Source organism: Argentina silus, assembly GCF_951799395.1.
Source record: "Argentina silus genome assembly, chromosome: 9".
NCBI classification, from domain to species: Eukaryota; Metazoa; Chordata; class Actinopteri; order Argentiniformes; family Argentinidae; genus Argentina; species Argentina silus.
In genome coordinates this window covers 6,039,011-6,059,446 of record NC_139663.1, presented here as the reverse complement: position 1 = coordinate 6,059,446, position 20,436 = coordinate 6,039,011, and the positions used below count along the sequence as shown (strand labels likewise).

General features: G+C 42.7%; 1 protein-coding gene across 2 annotated transcripts in view; it reads right to left on the bottom strand.

The window, feature by feature from the left end:
- Positions 1-10,403: 10,403 nt before the first annotated feature.
- The window catches only part of gcgra (glucagon receptor a), a 36,106-nt gene continuing 26,073 nt past the window's right edge, over positions 10,404-20,436 (bottom strand). Inside the window, exons 3-14 of one of the 2 annotated variants that reach the window (XM_083676920.1) lie at positions 20,121-20,217; positions 19,597-19,704; positions 19,353-19,447; positions 19,061-19,167; positions 18,783-18,948; positions 18,463-18,622; positions 17,662-17,722; positions 16,383-16,452; positions 14,822-14,910; positions 14,517-14,661; positions 13,887-13,928; positions 10,404-13,704 (exon numbers count right to left, since the gene is read on the bottom strand). In XM_083676920.1, coding sequence (XP_083533046.1) covers positions 13,336-13,704; positions 13,887-13,928; positions 14,517-14,661; positions 14,822-14,910; positions 16,383-16,452; positions 17,662-17,722; positions 18,463-18,622; positions 18,783-18,948; positions 19,061-19,167; positions 19,353-19,447; positions 19,597-19,704; positions 20,121-20,217 — 1,509 coding nt within the window. In that variant the 3' untranslated portion in view covers positions 10,404-13,335. The remainder of the gene's footprint in view (positions 13,705-13,886; positions 13,929-14,516; positions 14,662-14,821; positions 14,911-16,382; positions 16,453-17,661; positions 17,723-18,462; positions 18,623-18,782; positions 18,949-19,060; positions 19,168-19,352; positions 19,448-19,596; positions 19,705-20,120; positions 20,218-20,436) is intronic. The other variant, XM_083676921.1, reaches the window with a different exon arrangement.

Below are 20,436 nucleotides of genomic sequence, written 5' to 3'. Positions count from 1 at the left end.
TTAGCACTGCAGAACAGGTACATGTAACCCCAAGACCAAGCCTTTATGCTATATATCCATTGAGGAAGGGAAGGTGACAGATGACATTGTGAATTAAGGCGTCAAGGGGTGATTCCTCTTATTGAGTCTGTGATCAAATGGTTCATTCCATCAGTATCAACTTGACAGTGAGGATGCATTAACGGTAGCCCTCTGTTCCCTTGGTTCACTTCTGCCAGTGTGTGATGGGATGGGAGGAGACTAGAGGCTGTGGGTGATATTAGCCAAAAGCAGTGGAGCTTTAAAGAGAAGCTAGTGATGGTAAGAGAATAGACCAAACCCCATCACGTTTAGTTTAGCCTAAGCCTGTTCTAAATATCGCTCTGTCGCCTTACATTAAACAAGAGCCAGCCACTTATAACGCTGAGCATATAGATAAACCCATTAGCTAGTGCAAAATAAACAGAGCCCCATGAGAAGATGCCCCGGGGAGCAATGTTATACTGAATCTCTTCCTAATGCATTAAATAATGAATAACCATCATTTCACTTAGAATTTCCTCAGAGGACAAAATGGTTTCTAATTTAAAAGAGCATGTTGCGTGAGCTTGCAATAAAGACAGATTCTCTTGTAAATTGTATTTATGGATTTATACCACAGAAAACAGCCAATGCAGCTCCTTTATGTACCCATTATATCACTAAGCATTGTCTCACAGCACCCGTTTCTAATGACTGGTCAATGTTGACCATGGGTCTTAAGGACTGCTCCTGTGCTGCTGTTTATTAAGTGAATGCATGTACGTTGGTCTACTGTAGCATTGGCCTCCTGGTGTGTTGTGAAGTCAAAATAGGGAGCAGTTGGTGTGGATGTTCCGGTTGGTACTGTATGGACATGGTCTCTCAATCAGTCATTACCTGAGTGAGATGAATAACATGCATGACATGTTCCTCACTTTCCAAAAAGTCTTTACCCAAGCGAGATTAACAACAGGCAGTTTAGCGGCTCCAGTTGAAACGGATGCTGTAATCAGCAGGGCCCTTCTGTGGAAGACAAGGACTTGAGGCATATCGTGTGTTCAACACAGTCCCACCACGACCCTTTCCTTTGTGCAGTAAGTGCTCTCAGCAGACGCTTCTCTCCTTATCTTACATTCACATTAAGCATGTTTACTTTCAGCCCTTCGCCGGCTCACTGTATGCAGATAGTACGTCTGTAATGAAACATCATTTGTCATTGAGGTAAGTGCTGCCTCTGCAGGCCCAGATATGTCAGGTATGCTAATTGAGATACATGATAGCAGCTCCACTGTTAGTCCACCATTAGTTCCCCTGGGGGGTCTGGATGTTGTTAAACAGTGTAAGAAGAAAAGAGCAGTGTGTTTGTGTTAAAGTAGTTATGGAGTGTACTTTAGATGAGAATGTCAGTGTGAGTGACGAGCAATATCCAGTAACAGGGATTATAGCACAGCAAATGCTAAATGCTAAAGTCATTTCCCATATCACAGACTTGTGGTCACGTATATATAGCAAGTGGAGCAAGCTGGATAGATATCAGTGGACTCAAGTAATGGGCTCATGTATCCTGTTCTAAATGGTGGTGTAAGGTAATACTATGCCTGACCTCAGATGGCTGGCTAATCCTTCCTGCTCTTCATACAGATAGGAGACCTGGAGGTGGGCTGGGTGGGCCACAGGATGAGGTCTCCACTTCAGAGAGAGGAAGCGGAGGTCAAGCGTGGGTGTGTGGTTAGGTCAGAGGATGTGTTTTTGTGTTATGGGTGTAATGTTTGTTTTGCCTTCAAGGTACATCCAGTAGCGGTCAAGGCTAGATTGTGACCATGTGGGGGTTTTAAAAAGGGTGTGTAATACGGCTAGGGATAGGATTTAAGTTTTGAAAGAGGATAGCATTTCTTTGAAATGTTGGTGTATATTTCCACCTTTCACAGAATGTTCAACATATAATGCCTTCATTGCCTCTGAGATCCTTGAACATTTTGGATAAAACTGTTTCATAGAGCGGTGGAGTGTAAGCTCCTTAGACAAGAGAATCATTTTTGAGATAAATATCTACTCTGCACCAAAAGCTGTTGCAATACTTCCTTTCAGTTTTACTCTTTTCACATTCCCCTCATGACCTTGGAGAATACTGTGTAAACCCTGTCTGGTCTGACAGGAATTAAAAGTTCAGAATCAAAATGTTCCCTTATGATTCAAAGTTTCCAAGTGGCCTTTCTCCAGCATCTTCTGGGTATCTCCACCTGCAGCTGTGAACACTCCACTTTCCCTCCGGAAGCCCAGGCACTATGGGATTAAACACGTGTACATGAGGATCAAGGGCCAGGTATAGTACACGTGCCAAGATCAGATCCAAACCAGATGTTCTCCATTGTCTTAACCCCATCAGACAAAGGATGAGTAAACAGACTAATCCCTTTATCCAAATCTGTGTTGTTTAAATCACAACATTAGATTTCCACTGTGTTATGTCTGTATGGGGATTTCTGCCTCCTCTCCCCATATTCCCCTGGTAGTCAGTGAGGAGACGCTAGGTAAGTGAATGTATACCGAGCTCAGGGGAGAGAGAGAGAGAGAGAGAGAGAGAGAGAGAGAGAGAGAGAGAGAGAGAGAGAGAGAGAGAGAGAAAGAGAGAGATGAGTCTCCAGCTGTTCCAGAGAGCACATCAGCATAGTGCTGATCAGTCTCTCTCTGGGCTCAGCACCCCCCCCACTTCAAGATGCATTCAGTACTGGTCCAGAAAGGGACATCAACTCTCTCGCTCCCTCTCTCTCTCTCTCTCTCTCTCTCTCTCTCTCTCTCTCTCTCTCTCTCTCTCTCTCTCTCTCTGCTGTGTATGGATACTGCTAAGACAGGCAGGTAAGTGAGGAGTCATAGACCACAGCAGAAAGGTATGTGTGTCCTTCAAGGAAAGCGGAGCAATGGAGTTCATGTGTGAAGTCACTTCACAATTTGAAACGGTCACTGTCTGGTCAAAGTAATTCATTATTAAGGTCACACACATGGTCACTGCCGTCACATGGTATTGGTCTCTGTAGGTGAATGAAGGCATATGAGTATGCCTTCATGAGTCATGAGCCTGTGATGGAACATTCCAGAGTGATGACTGTTTTCCAACCCACTCTGGGGCTTCTGATCTAATTAATAAAGCATTCTTTTATAGCATTTTCTTGACCTTGCTATCTTTTAGTGATAGTTAGGCAAGAGAGAGGTTATGTGCTATGTGCAATTGAATTGATGCTATTTACTGTGGTTGGTTGGATTATGTTAGCATCCATGCTTGGGAGGTGGGGGTGTCAATGTGTCTGTGGGGGTTAGGGTTCGGGACATAGTGTACTGAATGTCTTTAGAATTCACATGGTCTCCAGTACATGGCAACAGCAGCACAGTGATGGTATATTTAGCTCTTTCTTCCTGGAACATCTTGGATCTTGGATGAACATTAACCAATGGAAACAGGTGTGAGAGCAAGAGTAAAACTCTCTGAATTAAAACAAATGTATCCCTGATCCTAGTTGCTAATTTCAGCTTGTCGTACATCAACCCATCTCACTCATCCATGTGACCATCTTTCTTCAAAGTAATAATCTCATTTAGGCAGAGCCATTTGCCACTTAAAACCATGAAACCTGAATTACAGTGGAAAGTAGTCACGGTAATGATTTAACATGAGCAATATTATTAAAGTTCCTGTTCATAAACTGCATACTACTATGCATTTTATAGACAGTAGTTAGCTTTAGGGTAATGTCTCTCTTTCTGCCGTACTCATTTCCATATAAAGGCTGATGAAGCCCCACCTTCAGTGCTCTGATGACTAATTCTGTACTCAATGTCTGGTGCACTGTCAATTGCCCTAGTATAGCGGTTAGCGTGTTGAAATCTGAGCCTTGCTAATCTATTTAATTGACACAATTAGGCTACTCAGAAAGAACCTCCTTTTGTTCCATTTCACACAAAGATGAAATCCTCTTTGAAATACAGTACAGTAGCTACTGTATCAAATCAAATCAAATCAAATCAAATCAAATCAAATCAAATCAAATCAAATCAAATTGTATTTGTCACGTACATCGCATACAGCTGTAACATAGTGAAATGCTTTGGGATCTTGCTGCTCGCTCAACAACAGCAGTCAGCAACAATCAATAGTCAACAATAAAAGTGACAATTCGTATTCGTTTGGTACCAAATGAATGATGAACTGAGTGTCAAGACAACGGGTGTTTGTGAGACCTTCTCTCACTCTGACATTCATTCATTTGCTTCCTTTTAAACCTTCTTCCTGTCTTTTTATTCCTCCTGCACTTAACGATGCTCTCAGTGTTGATACTGTTTTTGTACTTTTAGAAACCTGATAATGGCACATCTTGAAGCAGCATAATAGACACTGCCCTCACTCACAGGAACTGTGAATGACAGGAGGACAGTGGTGGTTGATCAGACAGGAAAAGAAAAACAACCTCAAACCAATCTTGTTGTATTAGGATCAATTAGGGTGACAGAGGATAGCGTTAATGGCTCTTCCTCTTGTGTCCACAGTGACAGCGTGGTGACTTATTTCACCAGCTCCTACAAACATGAAACACTCTGTTGTCATTGTGAAATGACAGTTGACAGAATACAAAAACAAGATATTTGAATGAAAAAACAGTTAATCTAAACACATACAGTAGTAGATGGGCGCAAACTTGCATCGACTGTGAGATAACTGACAGCTCAACACTTTACCAACAAGTGTAAACAAGCATGGGGGTTAGGAAATGGATACTTCTGTAAGGTACAGTATGAATAAGGTAGTCGCTTCTCTCCTGGGATTCTAACACAAATGGATTTTGCTGAAATCCAGGTGGTCATTTTGCTGACATTTCGATTGGATGACCAGAGCATGGTCACCAGAGCATGCTATCTGAGAGCTGGTGTTTCAGTGTCATGGGAATGTTCTCTTTATTCATCAGTAAAAAGGGTGTATATGTTCTCAAACATGTTCTTTCCCAGCCTGCCATGCTTCAGAGTGGTGGAGTAGCTGCACGCAGAACAGCATTGATATTCTGTGTGTTTCTCCACATCAAAACTCTTGTCACCATCTTGGTTCTGGGTGCTACTGTCGACTACGTCGTGTCTGCCATGCAGCCGAGGCAACATACTGTAAATGTAGTCCCCTGCACCAGTATTATACCATTCTCTTGTTGGCTATGCAACTTACACAGGTAACATAGTTCAGAAAACCACAAACAACAGTAGTGTTACAATCTTAATAAAGTGAGTTCCACATGGCACCTATTAGACAGAGGGTTTTGGACAGAAACCAGTGAGGGCATGAGGGCAGGTATGAGGGCAGGTATGAGGGCAGGAATGAGGGCAGAAAGGGGATAACTCAAGAGTCTGACTGGGATGTTCTGTCTGTAGGAGAGGGCAGCTTTCAAATGGAATATCTAAGAGTGGCATGCCCTGGGAGCCTGAGATGGAGTGTGAAATAATTTTGCTGTTCTCATTAAAGCTCTTAAATCTATCCAAACTGCTCAGCTGCAGCATCAGGTACATAAGATAATGTATTATCTTCAAAGCACATTTGAAGATGTTCTATGAGTCTATGAATCAGTTGTTAGAAATGTGTCCAGCCCTGGCCTGCATACTCTGTTGAGTGAGGACAAAGCTCTGTCCTCCTACTCACAGTTGAGGGTGGTGGCAGGCAGCATACAAGACATCGTGCTGTGGCAGAGATGAACTTTAGACCAGACACTTGGGGTTGAGCGAGTGCATTCTTAAAGGAACAGGTGCTGTCATTTAGGAGGGTGACACACAGTTCACCCAGCGGCACACGGATGTGGACAAGTGGATGCCGCAGTCATAGACAACTGACCTGTAGGTTTCCTTTATGTCTGGATGTGCTGTTCCCTAGCAACCACTCCAAATTGACAGCCGCTGTCCTGTGACAATTCTGGATGTCTCTTTGCCTGCCTCAGGACACCCTCTGCTGTCTTTTCATTGGTCGTCCACCTGCTTAGAGAAAATACCTGGAAACCTGCTCTCAGTTCACCATCTCGACTCTAAAGGGTTTATTGTGTGGCATCGGTTTGATATGCCATCAGTGATTGACCTTGACACAATGATCCCTTCGCTCTGCGTTTTGTTAGACGTTGTCATATTCTACTGTACTGTTCCTACCTATCATGTTAAAAGGTATAATGAGTAGCATGAGATACAGAGATCACGCAACAGGTGAACCGATAGTGGCAGTAAATTGTGGATACATTTGACACACTTTGCATCTAACTCAAAAGAATGGGTGCTAATGAATCTTCATCTAGTTTACTACATTTGATGAGCATATTGTTGACAGTCTGGATTGCTCCAATTGATCTATATCCTCTTGTATGGCAGCACTAATCCTTTTACTAATTACAGATAAGATGGCTTAGATGAAAAATGAAATATTCATGCATCCACAGATGCTGATTAAACCTAATGTGCAGGATAATTATGGAATAATATGCAAAGTTACGATTAAGTTAGTGACGGCTGATTTATTTGACAGATCGGTCAGACCATCTTGGCAATTGCTTTAGCTTTTAATTGTTCTTCTCACACTAGAATTGCAGGTGATTTACTGTAGAGATGGAATGGGACATACTGTACGAGGTGAACTGAATTTACGAAATCTCCTCCGCTGTACTGTCCATTAAGTTAATCACTCTGAATTGTCTTTTGACAATAGATGTGAGGCGGCATCAGTCTAATATTAGTTAAGCTGTTAGATAAAACCTTTAAGAAAGGATGGGAGCCATTACAGGCTGTATTTATATCCTACGTAAAATTGCCCTTTTATCATCGTCATATTTTTTTGGGTCTATTATTTCTCTCGGATGGTGAAATAAAAGAGAGGAAATTACATTTCAATTTTCCATAATTATTTCTGTATTCGGAAATGATTTAACAGGCAGATGGTATTTTTTCTGTCAAATGTTCTCGGACTTCATAAACAAGGAGATTGAAATAATATTCCCAAAAGCCCTAACTTATGATGTGATGTTAATGATTGTTAGGTTAATTACTTTAGTAACCAGTGTATTTGTTAACACTTTGGTTTCCAATGAAGAGTCATCTCATAAATGCAAAAATGTGTTTGATACCTTTCCTCATTCCATTCCATGCATTACCATGAGCCCGTCCTCTGATGTCTACCTCCACCAGCCTGTACTGGCACGCACACATGCATGCATGCAAACGTTTGTGCCTGGCTGCAAACATTTATGTCTCTATCACTCTAGATTGAATTTCACGTAGCGTATGACAGCCTTGCTCATGCAAACACCATGTACTGAATGTCATTGTTTTTATTAAGGTGCAGTTGACTAGGATTAGTTTTGAAACATTTGTCTCTTTGGAATTATGTGTTGCAATCAGCGTTAATACAAAAAAAAAACATCACACTGGTGTGTTACATCATGTTTGCTTGGCTGAAATGGACTTGGATTCTACTCTGCCTCACTGATGTAGCTTCTCCTAGTTTAATCCTGTTCTTCTGAACTGAACTGTAGCTGTATTGCACACACTCTTGATCCTCCATAAAGACAAGCCAATAGTTGGCAATGCATCCTGTGGAGCTCCTGCCTGAGCTCTGAGCATATATTTATTAATATTTACCTGGAGGCGATTCAACATTGATTCCTCCTCTATATTCATCTCTTACATTGAATCTAATACGAACCATGTTTGATGGCTGTAATCCGATTTTACACTGTTGATACAATTTGCTGTGTTTGTTAGGCCACACAGAGGTATTGACAAACAATTAGGTTTGTGGTGTGGGGAAACCCTTAGAGGTGCCATAGACCCAGGAGATAGAGAGAGAGAGAGAGAGAGAGAGAGAGAGAGAGAGAGAGAGAGAGAGAGAGAGAGAGAGAGAGAGAGAGAGAGAGAAAGAGAGATGAGTCTCCAGCCAGCCAGCTCACTCAGCTAGTTCACACTCTTGTAGGAAGCTCCAGCTGTTCCGGAGAGCACATCAGCATAGTGCTGATCAGTCTCTCTCTGGGCTCAGCACACCCTGCCACACTTCAAGATGAACTCACTACTGGTCCAGAAAGAGACATCAACTCTCTCTCTCTCTCTCTCTCTCTCTCTCTCTCTCTCTCACACACACACACAAATAGAGACCACAAATGTGTGGCTACTTTGACATCATACAGGTTGTGTGCCCAAGGGACTCTGGGCGTGATGATAAATATACACTTTCAATCACTGCTAATGAGTTCTAAGACCCTGAATGACCTCTCATGTACACTTTTGTTGTGTTACTAGACAGATTGATACAGAATAATGTATGCTAATCTAAGACCAGCTGGGGGAACATAATGGCCCTGAGGCCCTTACATATGCCAATCATCTGACTTTGGAATATCTTGATCCCATTAGAATTCACTAAGAGAAATTGGTGGGAATCTTAAAGCGTTGAATAGCTACATACAGTACTGGGCAAACACCTGCAGAATACTGTTAATCTAATGTTGTTGTTATTGTGAAGTTTACTTTCATAGATCAGTTTATCACTTGTGTACTGTCCAGAATAGCAAATAGGAACATTAACATTATGCTACATTCTACTTGTTATATTCTACTTCAATAATTCACCAGTACATAATGTGATTACTCATGTATTTCTGAATACATAAAAAAGAGATAAACACAACATCTGTTTGATCATATTATTACATGTAAAGTATATCATGAATAGTCAATAGCCATCAATAGCCATCTATTGTTAAACTATTGTAGTTGGGGCGATGCATGGTCCATTAGTGGAATCCGTCAATGTTATCATGGTATTACTGAAGACTATTGATGAAGGGAGCCCAGACTGGCAGTGCTCAGTGCCCACGCCATGTGGGTGGACTTCAGTGTGTGATGAATGGGTCCAGCCCGGTAAGAGGACTTGGAGGACAAAGCAGGGGTTGGTAATCTATAACCCTGTGAGGCAAGCACAACACATCATAGAAATGGTCAAGGGTGTGTTATATGCGAAAGGGGCTAAGGGACATTGACAATGGGCAAAACACACATACCCTGTATGCACACTCATATATTGTCTCTCCCTCAATGGGGCCACAGGCCATTCATTCTTAGTCAAAACATCATAATGTATTCCTTGTTGAACATAGTCCTTTACAGCAGACATTTCTATGGAATTAGGAGTTAGTTGGGAACAGTCAGCTTGAATAAAAACATTTCATTAATTTCAGTGACCCTGCTGCTGACCTCGGAAAAACCTAATTTAAAAGGAGTTATTCAAATGCCATCATGTTCTCTTCATAAATCCCATTCTCTGTAACTCAACAAAAAATATTAGCAAATGTACAAAATGTTCTTTTGTTTGACTTTAGGAAGTGATGGATTAATCTACTAACAGTAAAATTACCCTAGTTACGTGTGACGCGCTTCACCAGTGGACCTTGAACTAATGAAAGCAACATGCAACATTTACCCCCAGATTCATAGCACTGCATACTAAGTTTGCATGTGTTACCCAAATACCCTAGAGGGGAACTTATAAGAGCTGGTTGACAAGAACTGAACTAGAGAGTAATGAAGACATTTAGACTTCTGATATGGCTTAATCCCTAGAGTTATTCAGATGTTGAATATTTATACTCAGTCATAGCTTTAATGTGTGTGTGTGTGTGTGTGTGTGTGTGTGTGTGTGGGGGGGGGGGGGGCGGTAACTCTCTGTGTTTATGTAGAATCAGACAGATTTCTTTTGTCCGTACATCAGGACAGGAGCCCAGTTCAGAAACTTTAAAAGGGAGCAAACCTAAACACAGGGTTTAGTCCATGGAATGTCTCCTGATACATCTACTCCAGGAGTATACAGGAATATACTGTTATTCCCGCTTCAAATCCTCTGCAAGGACACTGTACGCCATAAAGATACCAAGCTGTTAATTTTGAATTGATTTAGCCTACGATCTAGTTATTATGATCAAATCACCATCGTGATCATGTCGCTGGACAATTTATGTTCTCTTTTATTTAGGCCACTATTTCCTCTCTCAAGTTATTGATTACCATAAAGCATGTTGTAGCCTGAGGTCACTGGGTGACTGTGGTCTCTTTTCCCAAGTCGAATGTAGGAGTATAGTATGAGCTTACCTATTAAATCAGGCCATTGGCCAGAGTCAACAGGAACACAGTGTACCCTAGGACCTGACCCCCAGGGTGCAATCAATAGTCACCTGTCCACAGCCAGCCACCAAGGCTCCTACAAGCTTTTAACTAGATGTTACACACTCTCATTGGGCTAACCTCTATAGCCATGTTATGATAGTTTCTCTCTATTTCATGTCCATATTTTCATATGACTGCTACTGCTAGACTAAAGCCAAGGAAATTCATGTTTCATGTTTCAGGTTTCACACACAGTCATTTAATTTTCCATCATTTGGACAAAAGTTGGCAACAGAACACAAGAACAGATGTATATACAGATAGGGAGTCTGTCACGGATGGTCCAATGGTCTGTTTGTCACACCAAATATACAATAACCACCTTTGAAAGAAGATGAAAAAACATAACACATACTCATTTAGGGGTTGTAAAGAGGAATACATTCAGACAGAACTACTCTGATTGAGGAAGGGTAGTAATCTAAATGATGACTTCAGAATATACAGATGTATGGGCTTCGATAATAGAAATGTGGTTGTCCCCAAATGTGATATATTTGAAAGCGAATGCCCCACTGCGAGGAGAAGCATATCCATATTCCTACTACTGCATTATTGGTCAGTGAGCATAATACTCTTTCATTACTGTGTGATATTCAATGCAAAACTGACAATATACTGATATATATTTCAAAGCGGCACCAGTGTCATACATGATGTAAATGTTTACACATTATCTGTATCTGTGCTTTAATCCTCTGGAATCCCACCCCCTGTGAAAGATACCGTGTGTGTTCACCACCTGGGCAGTTTCATGTGATATAGCATAGCTAGGCTCTGATTTGTGAATTTAAAGAGGGCAGAAAACAGCTGCCATTATCTGACAAACACATTGTTGCCATTTCAGTCAGGCCAAAGCACTTCTATAATGTGGGAGAATTACTATGTACAGTTAGGCAGGCATGCAAGACACATTCAGCCCATACACATGCAGGCACACATGCAAAAAACAAAGACACAGAGCATAGTCAAATCATCGAAAACCAAATAAATCACTTGAATGTCAGAAACGTATGTACTACTATTTACATATTTACTAATTACAAATTAACATGTGCAAATAGCCTTACAAAGTCATGTTGTGTAATTCCTATCAATTGTTTGGTGACACAAAAATATATCATGTGCTGTGTGTACCTACTCCCTCCTTACAAAGATTACATAAAAACGATGTAAAATGAGTACCTTCTTGTGTTGGGTTAGGGTAGTATTGTGCCCCTATCTGCATAGTCAAGGGATATAATCATGATGGTGGGTGTTTTTCTAATTTGGTTATCTTGATACTTCTGCCAAATGTTGGATGCTATTTTGTTCCTGTATTTAGTTTCCGAGTTTGTTCTTCACTTCCCCAGCCTCTCTAGACATGAAGACAAAGTACCGGAAATAATGAATCAGGGATTTGACACTGATGTTGGAGTTACATAATTACTCTATCGAATTAAGTACACTTACTAAAGGCTTGGTGGCAAGACATGATGACCTGATTTGGATTTAAAGCCACATACTGTACTGTAGTGTCAGAGCAGGGTCATTCTCACATGTTAAGTTAATAAGGGGACACACAATGTATGCTACAACCTGATGTGACATCTTGCTTGGAAGGCATGAGACTATATTAGCTATTGAGTCATACCATTTTAGCTTATAACATTTGCACAATTTGCATGCATGATAGAAAAGGCTATTTTAAATATGACAAAAACACATTTCCTGAAAGAGAGAACCGCGTTTGTGCCAGAGGTGACTTGTTATTTTAAGTTACAAGTGATGGATTCATCCATTATGCAAGGTTGCCCTTTATTTCATGTTGTCCACGTGTGGGGATTTGTTAGTATACTTAGTATATTTAGTATTTCTGACCTTGACTCCAGAATACAGTTTGCCGTAGCAGCTTTCACCTCAAGACCACAGTGAAGTGTTTGAGTGGGTGAAGGTGTTCTTACTCTATGATGTATGCCTCTGTATGTACAGATTGTGTGACTCTCAAAGACCGGGATGGCCAGACTGCAATAGGTGAAAGCAGTGGAACACTTTTTGATCAGACATCCCCATGTCACATGAACAGAGCCTAGCCAGCCAACCGCTCCCCTGGAACAACACTGAACACATTCACAACAGTAACACTCAAAAGAAGGATATGAAGTCAAATATTACAGGTTTTTGACCTTTCGTTTTGTTTGTAAAAAGGGGAAGAAAAGTAAAGGATAAAAAAAATCGGACAATACATGAATGTCTACAATGGTGATGCAGGTGAACATGAATAAAGAATCATGTTAAATCTAGTTGAATTCCTCTTCCATGTCACCACTTGGGTTCTTTAAAGTCTTCAGTCAGGATCACCTGGTGAAAGCAGCTGCCAAGTTCTCATGGTTACTATTGGGGGTTATCCAAGGGTGCTTTTAAATAAGAGTCAAAGGAATGTTACCTTCGTCTCTGTTTCATTTCATGGGAAAGGGCAGTCTCATCTCAGAACATCTTTACAAAGACAGAGGCTATGAAGACATGAATACAAATGTCTTTCGTCTGTTCTGGATTTCATATGCTCTTTGTAGTCATTTGGTCTTTTTGTTTGTGTACTGCATGTTCAAGTGAATGTCCAGTTTGTCTTCTGTCTCCAGTACCACAAAACACATATTTGACATACAACACACAAGAGACTAAAGCTAAGACCCTGTTTTTATCATTTGAGGTTTCTGTGTATTTTCCGGTATTCTTATTATTTAACATGACGCATTTCATTTCATTTCAGTTCCTTTTTTTTTTCTTTTTTTTTGCTTAGTGTTGCTAACATGCAGCAGCCTCTGATGCTGTGTGTTGACGAGAAACAGCCATACAAATCCATTTGGCACACAGGACATCTAACAAGTCCAACATGAATGCAGAGATGGACGTCTGTTTGTCATATGTTCCTTCTCTCTGGCTGTGGAGAGGGCGGAGCGCCACTCTCATCCACCCACAGTGGTCCTGGGCGAAGGCCATTCCCACAGACACACACTCTCCCTGCCCCAGCTCAGACCTCCGGCTCGGCTCCTCACCCCAGCAGATCAGAGCGTGTGAGGGCGTGACTAGTGCAGAATTACCCAGTGTTTTACAGGGATGTTGTCTTCCCCATCCATTTCAGAGGTGACTCTCTGCACTCCCCTTGGGAGCCTCGTAACACTGAGATTTGTCTGCCAGCAAGATGTCCTCTATGAGAGTGCTACAGCTGATGGCTCCCTCCCGTGGTGGGGCGGTGAACTGTGACCCACCCTTTCGACGGCCCATGCCATTCTGGCAGCTGACCACAAGCATGTGCTTCTCCTCAGGGCTGCAGGTGGGGGCGGAGGTGGTGGTGGCGATGTCCGGTAGGCGGGGCAGGTGGGAGGGATGGACCACCAGGCTTCCACTCTTATTGTGAGGGGGCTGGCTGTAGGTGTGGCGGTACTCCTCCTCAATGTTTCGCCCCAGCTTCCAACGCTTCCACTTCTTCAGGATCTCAGACTGCACCTGAGAGGACAGAAAGAGAGAGAGAGAGAGAGAGAGAGAGAGACAGGGTGAGAGAGAGGGGCAATAATGAAAGATGTCGTTCCGGTAACTATCATAATTGATTTCAGTAGCTAGTTAATGAAAATGCTTTTTGCCAAGAGGAGCGCATTAGTGCTTGATAAGAGCTGGGATGGGACTCTCACCTCTTTGTTGACAAAGCAGTACAAGATGGCCACCAGAAGACCCTGTGGAAACACCAAACTCTGAGCCAACCCACACAATCATAACATGTGGATGACCACGTGTCATTGTCACATCCCACTGTCCTAAGAGTGCAAGGAGCCAAGATCTAATCATACAAGAACACAGGCCATCCCTTGGAGGAAATACAGTCTTGTGTCTTCCATACACTGTCAAAGGCAGATTAGTTTAAAGAGGACATGCCTGTAGCATGCATATGTATTTGTAGAGCTGCCATTAGTTAGGTTACTTTGCACATATGGAAGCCTGTCATAGACTGACTCATTAGGGCAATTCAACAGATGGTTGGACACATTGCAGCTGCGACCATCTTCAGTATGTCATGGTTTGTTGTGTGACATAGTGTGAGTCAGCCAGTTTGCAATTTGGAGAAGACATCAGAAATAGGAAAAGGAATAACTTTTTGGGTGGGGGGGTTGGGGGATTCATCATGTAACGCCTACTGGAGGGAGAAACATGCAAATTCACACAGTAGAATAACTCACACAGTAGAATAACTCACACAGTAGAATAACTGCATTAGCTGATAATATGAGCAAATACTCTATCTATCTTTAGTGTCTAGGCCTGACCTGGAAGGAGGTGAAAAAGAGGTCGATGAAGAGCTTGGTGAGACGCAAGGCGATGGTGGCCGTGGTGGACTCGTCTGTTACAAAGACAAACACCACTAGATGGATGCCCAGCAGAGGGATCAGGGTTAGAGTAGACTTAGCCAACCTAGGAGGGGGAGGGGGGAGGAAGAGAGAGAAAGAGAGAATGAGATAGAGATAGGGAGAGGGAGAAGGGGAGGGGGGGAAGAGAGCGGGGGGCATTAGAAGGCAGATAATGCATAATGAGGAGAGGCGTATCATTGTTACACTAGAGAGATGGAACTCACCGGAATTTGTAGTCTGAGTATCTCATTTGGTGTGCTCTCAATTTGGACATAAGGATCTTTATGATGTGGATGAAGATCAGGAAGTTTATCTGTGCCATAAGAGAGTCAGCAAAATATTTCATTCGGCAACCACATCCACATGCTTAAAACACAAGACTGCTGACTTCAAAGAGTGTCTTAAACAGAAGGTACAGTACAGTAAGCTGCATGTCATGGGCTACATGAAGAGCAAGCAGGATGAACCACCACCTGTCTCTGTGAAAACTCAAACACAGGAATTCCTGTGCGATAGCCCAGTTAGGAGGATTAATGCATGGAAAATGTCGGGACGTTTATGTTACGGCTCTGACACGGTGACCATGACAAATCGAATTCTTGAAAAAATCCAGTCTTGACCTTTTTTGAGCGTGACTACTACAACCACTCTGGTCACGGTGAGTGTAGGGGGTACGGCACAACCTTGAATGTCAGCCTCATACAAGACTATTGTCAGCTATAACTGATACCCTTTTACACTTCATGTGTAATGGAGGTCACTTCAACATTGAACCGTGTGTGAATGTAATTGTGAATCAGTGGAGGCTGGTCCATTGAGGAAGAGAAATATGGTCAAATAAAATAAAAATAAAAACTGTACAAAAACTGTACATCTGCTCGATTCTGCCTCACAAAATGCACTCAAACATCTCACACACACAAAAAAATCGGCTCAAATAGAAGTAGTCTCAACAGTGGTCCCAAATGGTTGAATATGGTAACTGCAGGTTGAATGGGGATAGAGGAAACAGGATTTAGAGAATCCCCTGACTGCTCCGTTAAGTAATTAATTAATTGTGTCTTTATTTTTCCCTTCATGCTTAATCTTTTTCACTGTAAAATGAGGAGTTTCTGTGGATGGTCCTCAGACCCTATATGGCAACTTGATATGGCAACTTGATATGGCAACTTGATATGGCAACTCATCCCCTGGGGTTTCCTCTCCATCTCCAAGCATTGTGGTAGCCCTGTCAAATTCTCTCATTACCTTATGTAGAGTCAATCACATTTGTGGTGTTTGTCTTCACAGTAAAATCCTGTCCTGTCCTCAGTGGAAGAGTTGAGCTCTTTTCCAACACCATCCATCCATGATCCTGCACACTGCTATTCCTTAGACTGACCCCTTAATAGTCCACCCCTATAATATTTCAGTATAAATGTCTTTAATAAATATTTTAGGTTCAAACAATTTGTCTTAGACAATGTTTGAGCAAGCTTTGCCGTCAACGTCTAGGTCTGCGCCCATCTATCCAGTCTCCCCTCCTCATCTATTTTACAAGTCACCAGCCTCCACTGATGTGAAAAAAACATGAGGCTTTAACAGGCCAGCCCCTTTAACCCAATCTCATGACATGTTACAGGGTTGAAGAAAGTCCTGAAAAAGCAATTGCTTCATTACTAATTGATTGATTTTACCATCACTACCATCATCATCATGTTACACATATTGTACATTGTGGCAGGCAGGGAGGAAGGGAGGGAGGGAGGGAGGGAGCCCATGGAAGACAGAGAGTGGGGCACTTACCACCACTGCAAGCAATATAGGTGAGCGAATGATCCACCAGTATTGCATGTTTATATTCTGCTCCCAGCACCTATGAGTAAAACAAACCAGTAGTGAGGACATCATACAGTAGGGATGACCTTAGAGACCCCTAGAACATGAACCACTGACAGGGAAGGACTCCTATCTATCCCTCTACTCTGGGACAGCCTCAGTTGTTTGCTAATGGACAGCTCTGTGCTAGTGTTAGAGCAGCCTTTGTGCTATTACTGAGTGCTAGAATACTGTACGTCTGTGCCCTAGAGATACAGGCTGGCCTATCCACAGGAATTAATGCCGCTATTATGAGCAGCAGGCTGAGGAGTGGAGGAAGGCAGGAAGACACAAACTCCTCTTCCTCATGACTGGAGAAACATGTGCGAGACATGAGGGTCTGAGAGCTGAAGGATGGCTGCTGGCTGCCGCTGGGGGGGAGAAGCGACACACAGAACCATGTCTTTATGGGCCTTATGTAACAACAGCAGCCAAGGTGTTTATTATTTTAGGAGTACAGTACATCAGAACCCCCCCCCCCCCCCTGCCTCTCCCCTCTGCTCTGATGCAGAAGTGTGCATTAAGCGTTACTATAGCTCGAGATAAAATTTAAGCTGAATGAAGGAACACAGGATGAAATATTCAGGACACTGAGAGACTATTTGTACTCCCTCACGCCTGCAGGCAAAACGCCATCCCCTGGCGGAGGAGTGTGACCTTAAGGAGTGTGACCTTAAATATGAAGATATGTTTCAAATTTCACAGACTGGAAATATATACACTTCACATTTTGGTTGCGGACAATTTGCTATAATTTCCCACAAAATTGACCACAACCCGTCAAATAACACTTGTCACTGATTTTCACTTTGGAGAGAGTGAGTCGTATGACCTTTCTTTGCGAGCTCTCTTTACCCTGCCATTAGAGCCAACTACACTGATCTACTCAAGATTGCTATGCCTGATTTCCATGAAAGGCTCAGACTCCAACACAAATGCAGTTCTGCACTATAACAGTTCAATGAGAGAACAATGCTTTCTGTATTAACCAGAGTCACTCAAACCCTATTTTCTCATTCAAAAAGGCTGGGAACCTGGTTTGCTTGCATCACTGTCTCTCTCCACTGTCCTGTCACTTAAAGTGGGTCATTAAAACACAAGCGCTGAGAGAGAGAGAGAGAGAGAGAGAGAGAGAGAGAGAGAGAGAGAGAGAGAGAGAGAGCACACCTGGTTCTGAATGAGACGGGGTAAAGCTTTTAGAACTTACTCTTCATTTTCATAAAGGTATTTCACCGTCACCCATGGCACCAGGAATATCAGCGGGGCACCTGTGTGTGGAGAAACAGTCTAAGTGTAAAGCCACAGCATTGATATCATCAGAGGGCTGTGTTTAACAGCCAATCAGAGGGCTGTATTTAACAGCCAATCAGATGGCTGTATTTAACAACCAATCCAATATGACAAATGACAACACTTATCATAGCTATTTATAGGCCTTGTGTCATAAACCTGACACTAACCATTACATTATTCTCTCGTCAAAAGTCACCACTATTGCCCCCTTTACCCCCTCGCAACATTTTAGGCAGCACCCCCCTCACTGTAGCCCCCTCACATCTTTTACTGTCCTTGATACTGTATATTAGCTTCAAAACATGGTGTTACAGTAAAACTGCCCTGTTTGGCTCTGACAAAGGTATATCTTCTCATGTGAGATCATCCTCCGTTTGCGATGTAGCGATTACAATTCACAATTTATCTCATGATCAAAATAATTGACTAAAACACTTTCCAGAAGATGAAAATAATCTGACGGCGGTTATTGTTTGTGTGCGCTGTGAAATGCGCGCTGACAAATGTAAACAAACATGGATGTTTGCAACTGCAAGACGCATATCCCATCCTTCACGGCTCTTGTCACCACTTGTGCGTTCCTTATTTCTAATTCCACACCGTGAAATTACTGCAGTGACGGGACTTAGACATACCCTGCTGAAATGTCGGCCTGTACCTATTAAACCCCTACCTACTGTACTGTACATGTACAAACACACACATTTGGACTCACCCCAACCAATGCACAGGTAAATGTTGAAGTAGTTCCTCTCAGTGAACACGGTGATAACCAGTAGGTTGTGGAGGTAGATGCCCTCCACCAGGAGCCAATAGCTGTTGGCCATAATACTGTACTGCATCATCACCACAGCGATACGACACCCAACCGCCGTCTACAACACACAGATGTACAGCAGCGCCTGGTGTTACTATAACAGTCAATGTTACAAGAATGTTGTTGGAATGTACCAGGACTGTTACAGTCAATGTTACGCCCTCAACCACTGCTACTGTACTACTGGCTCTGACTTCTGGACCACACGAGGAACACACCTCGTTGTTGACCAGGCTTATCACTTCGTAGTCAGTGTTGACGTCCTGGCCCATGTTGAAGGCAGGAGCTTCCAGCAGGGCATCTTTGATGAGGATGGACAGAGCTCGCAGGATGAAGGAGGCAAACAGGTTCATGTGAATATTGTTCCTCATACAATGCAACTTCCTGGGAGAGAGGACAGAGCAAAATGGGGTTATGTCTGGTGTCCAACAGCTAAGCAAGTCAAAGATCTCTCTCTCTCTCTCATTCTCTCTGTCAGTTATTGATTGAATGTTACCTGAAGGATATCAGGATGCCGAGCGCCAGCACCAGAGCCCCCAGGGACAGGGAATAGCCCACTGTGTACATGGTACGAAATTTACTGAGGATCTGCCCGTAGTGCTGCTACAGAAACACACACACACACACACACAGACACACACACACACACACACACACACACACACACACACACACACACACACACACAGAAATCCATCAATATACTTGTACTCATGCATGAATTCCTATGTATTACACTTACATTTATTCCATTCCAACCTCACTCACAAGAGACACAGCATTTTCACCTGAGCAGGATCATTTTCATCACACTCGCTTGTGTTCTTCTGAGTCAACCACTGTCCATCTGCATCGCATTCCCGATACACCGAGCCATTCTGGACTGAAACACACACACACACACACACACACACACACACACACACACACACACACACACACACACATTATCAAATCCCTTCTGTTTTAAGTAGCCTTTAGTTACAACGGCCCTGCTATTGAACTAAACGCCAATCTGTGAGAGCGCCTTACCTTTGTGGTGCCAGGGCAGGTACCAGGGGCAGGACACACTCACAGTGGTGTTGGGCAGCCCATCGGGCCAGCAGGCATACATGTCAGAGGTCCTGTTGCACACCACACCTGGGGAAGAACATACTCTATTATTGTTCCTTAGAATATGAGAAACACAGAGATACAGCCCTGGTTTCCTCATTACAATGTATCTCTGTATCTTCATTCCCATATTTCCATCTCCTATCACCCCAACCTCTAAACATCTCACTAGGTTCTTTCCTTGTAGCTGATCTGATACATTAATAACATCGCTTCCTGTAGTGTCTCTCCTTAGTTTGCCATTAGTGTGCTTGTGAAGTACATGAGATTGTTGATGGGCCTTGTGATGTCTCCAAAAAGTGTTCCTTTTCATCATGATGACCAGTGTATGATCTCTAGGTGACCTGCCATGAGGATGGAGCAGATAACTTTCATCTTCTCATTGTGCGTCGACTGCCCTGGTCCTATAGGACAGGGTGGTAATGTTGTGGCTAACTTCTCACCGGTGCCCGGGGGTTCTCTGCTAATGTTGCGGCTGCACTCCTCCTTATACATCATCCATCTCTGAAGCACCGTCTTCAGGGGTTTAGCAGGGGACACCTGAGGAACATGTGATTAGTCAATATCACAACCCAGATACTCTCAAATGCAAAATTCTAATATTAGAATATTCTTTAATATTTTTTTTATTTACTGGCATAGATCATAGCCCAAGTTCATGTTACGTGACACTGAATGCATACCATATGGTAAAAAAAAGTGACCCTGATGCTGTGGTGATCCATCCCCTAGCGGAATGTGTGAGATGCTTTCAGCATT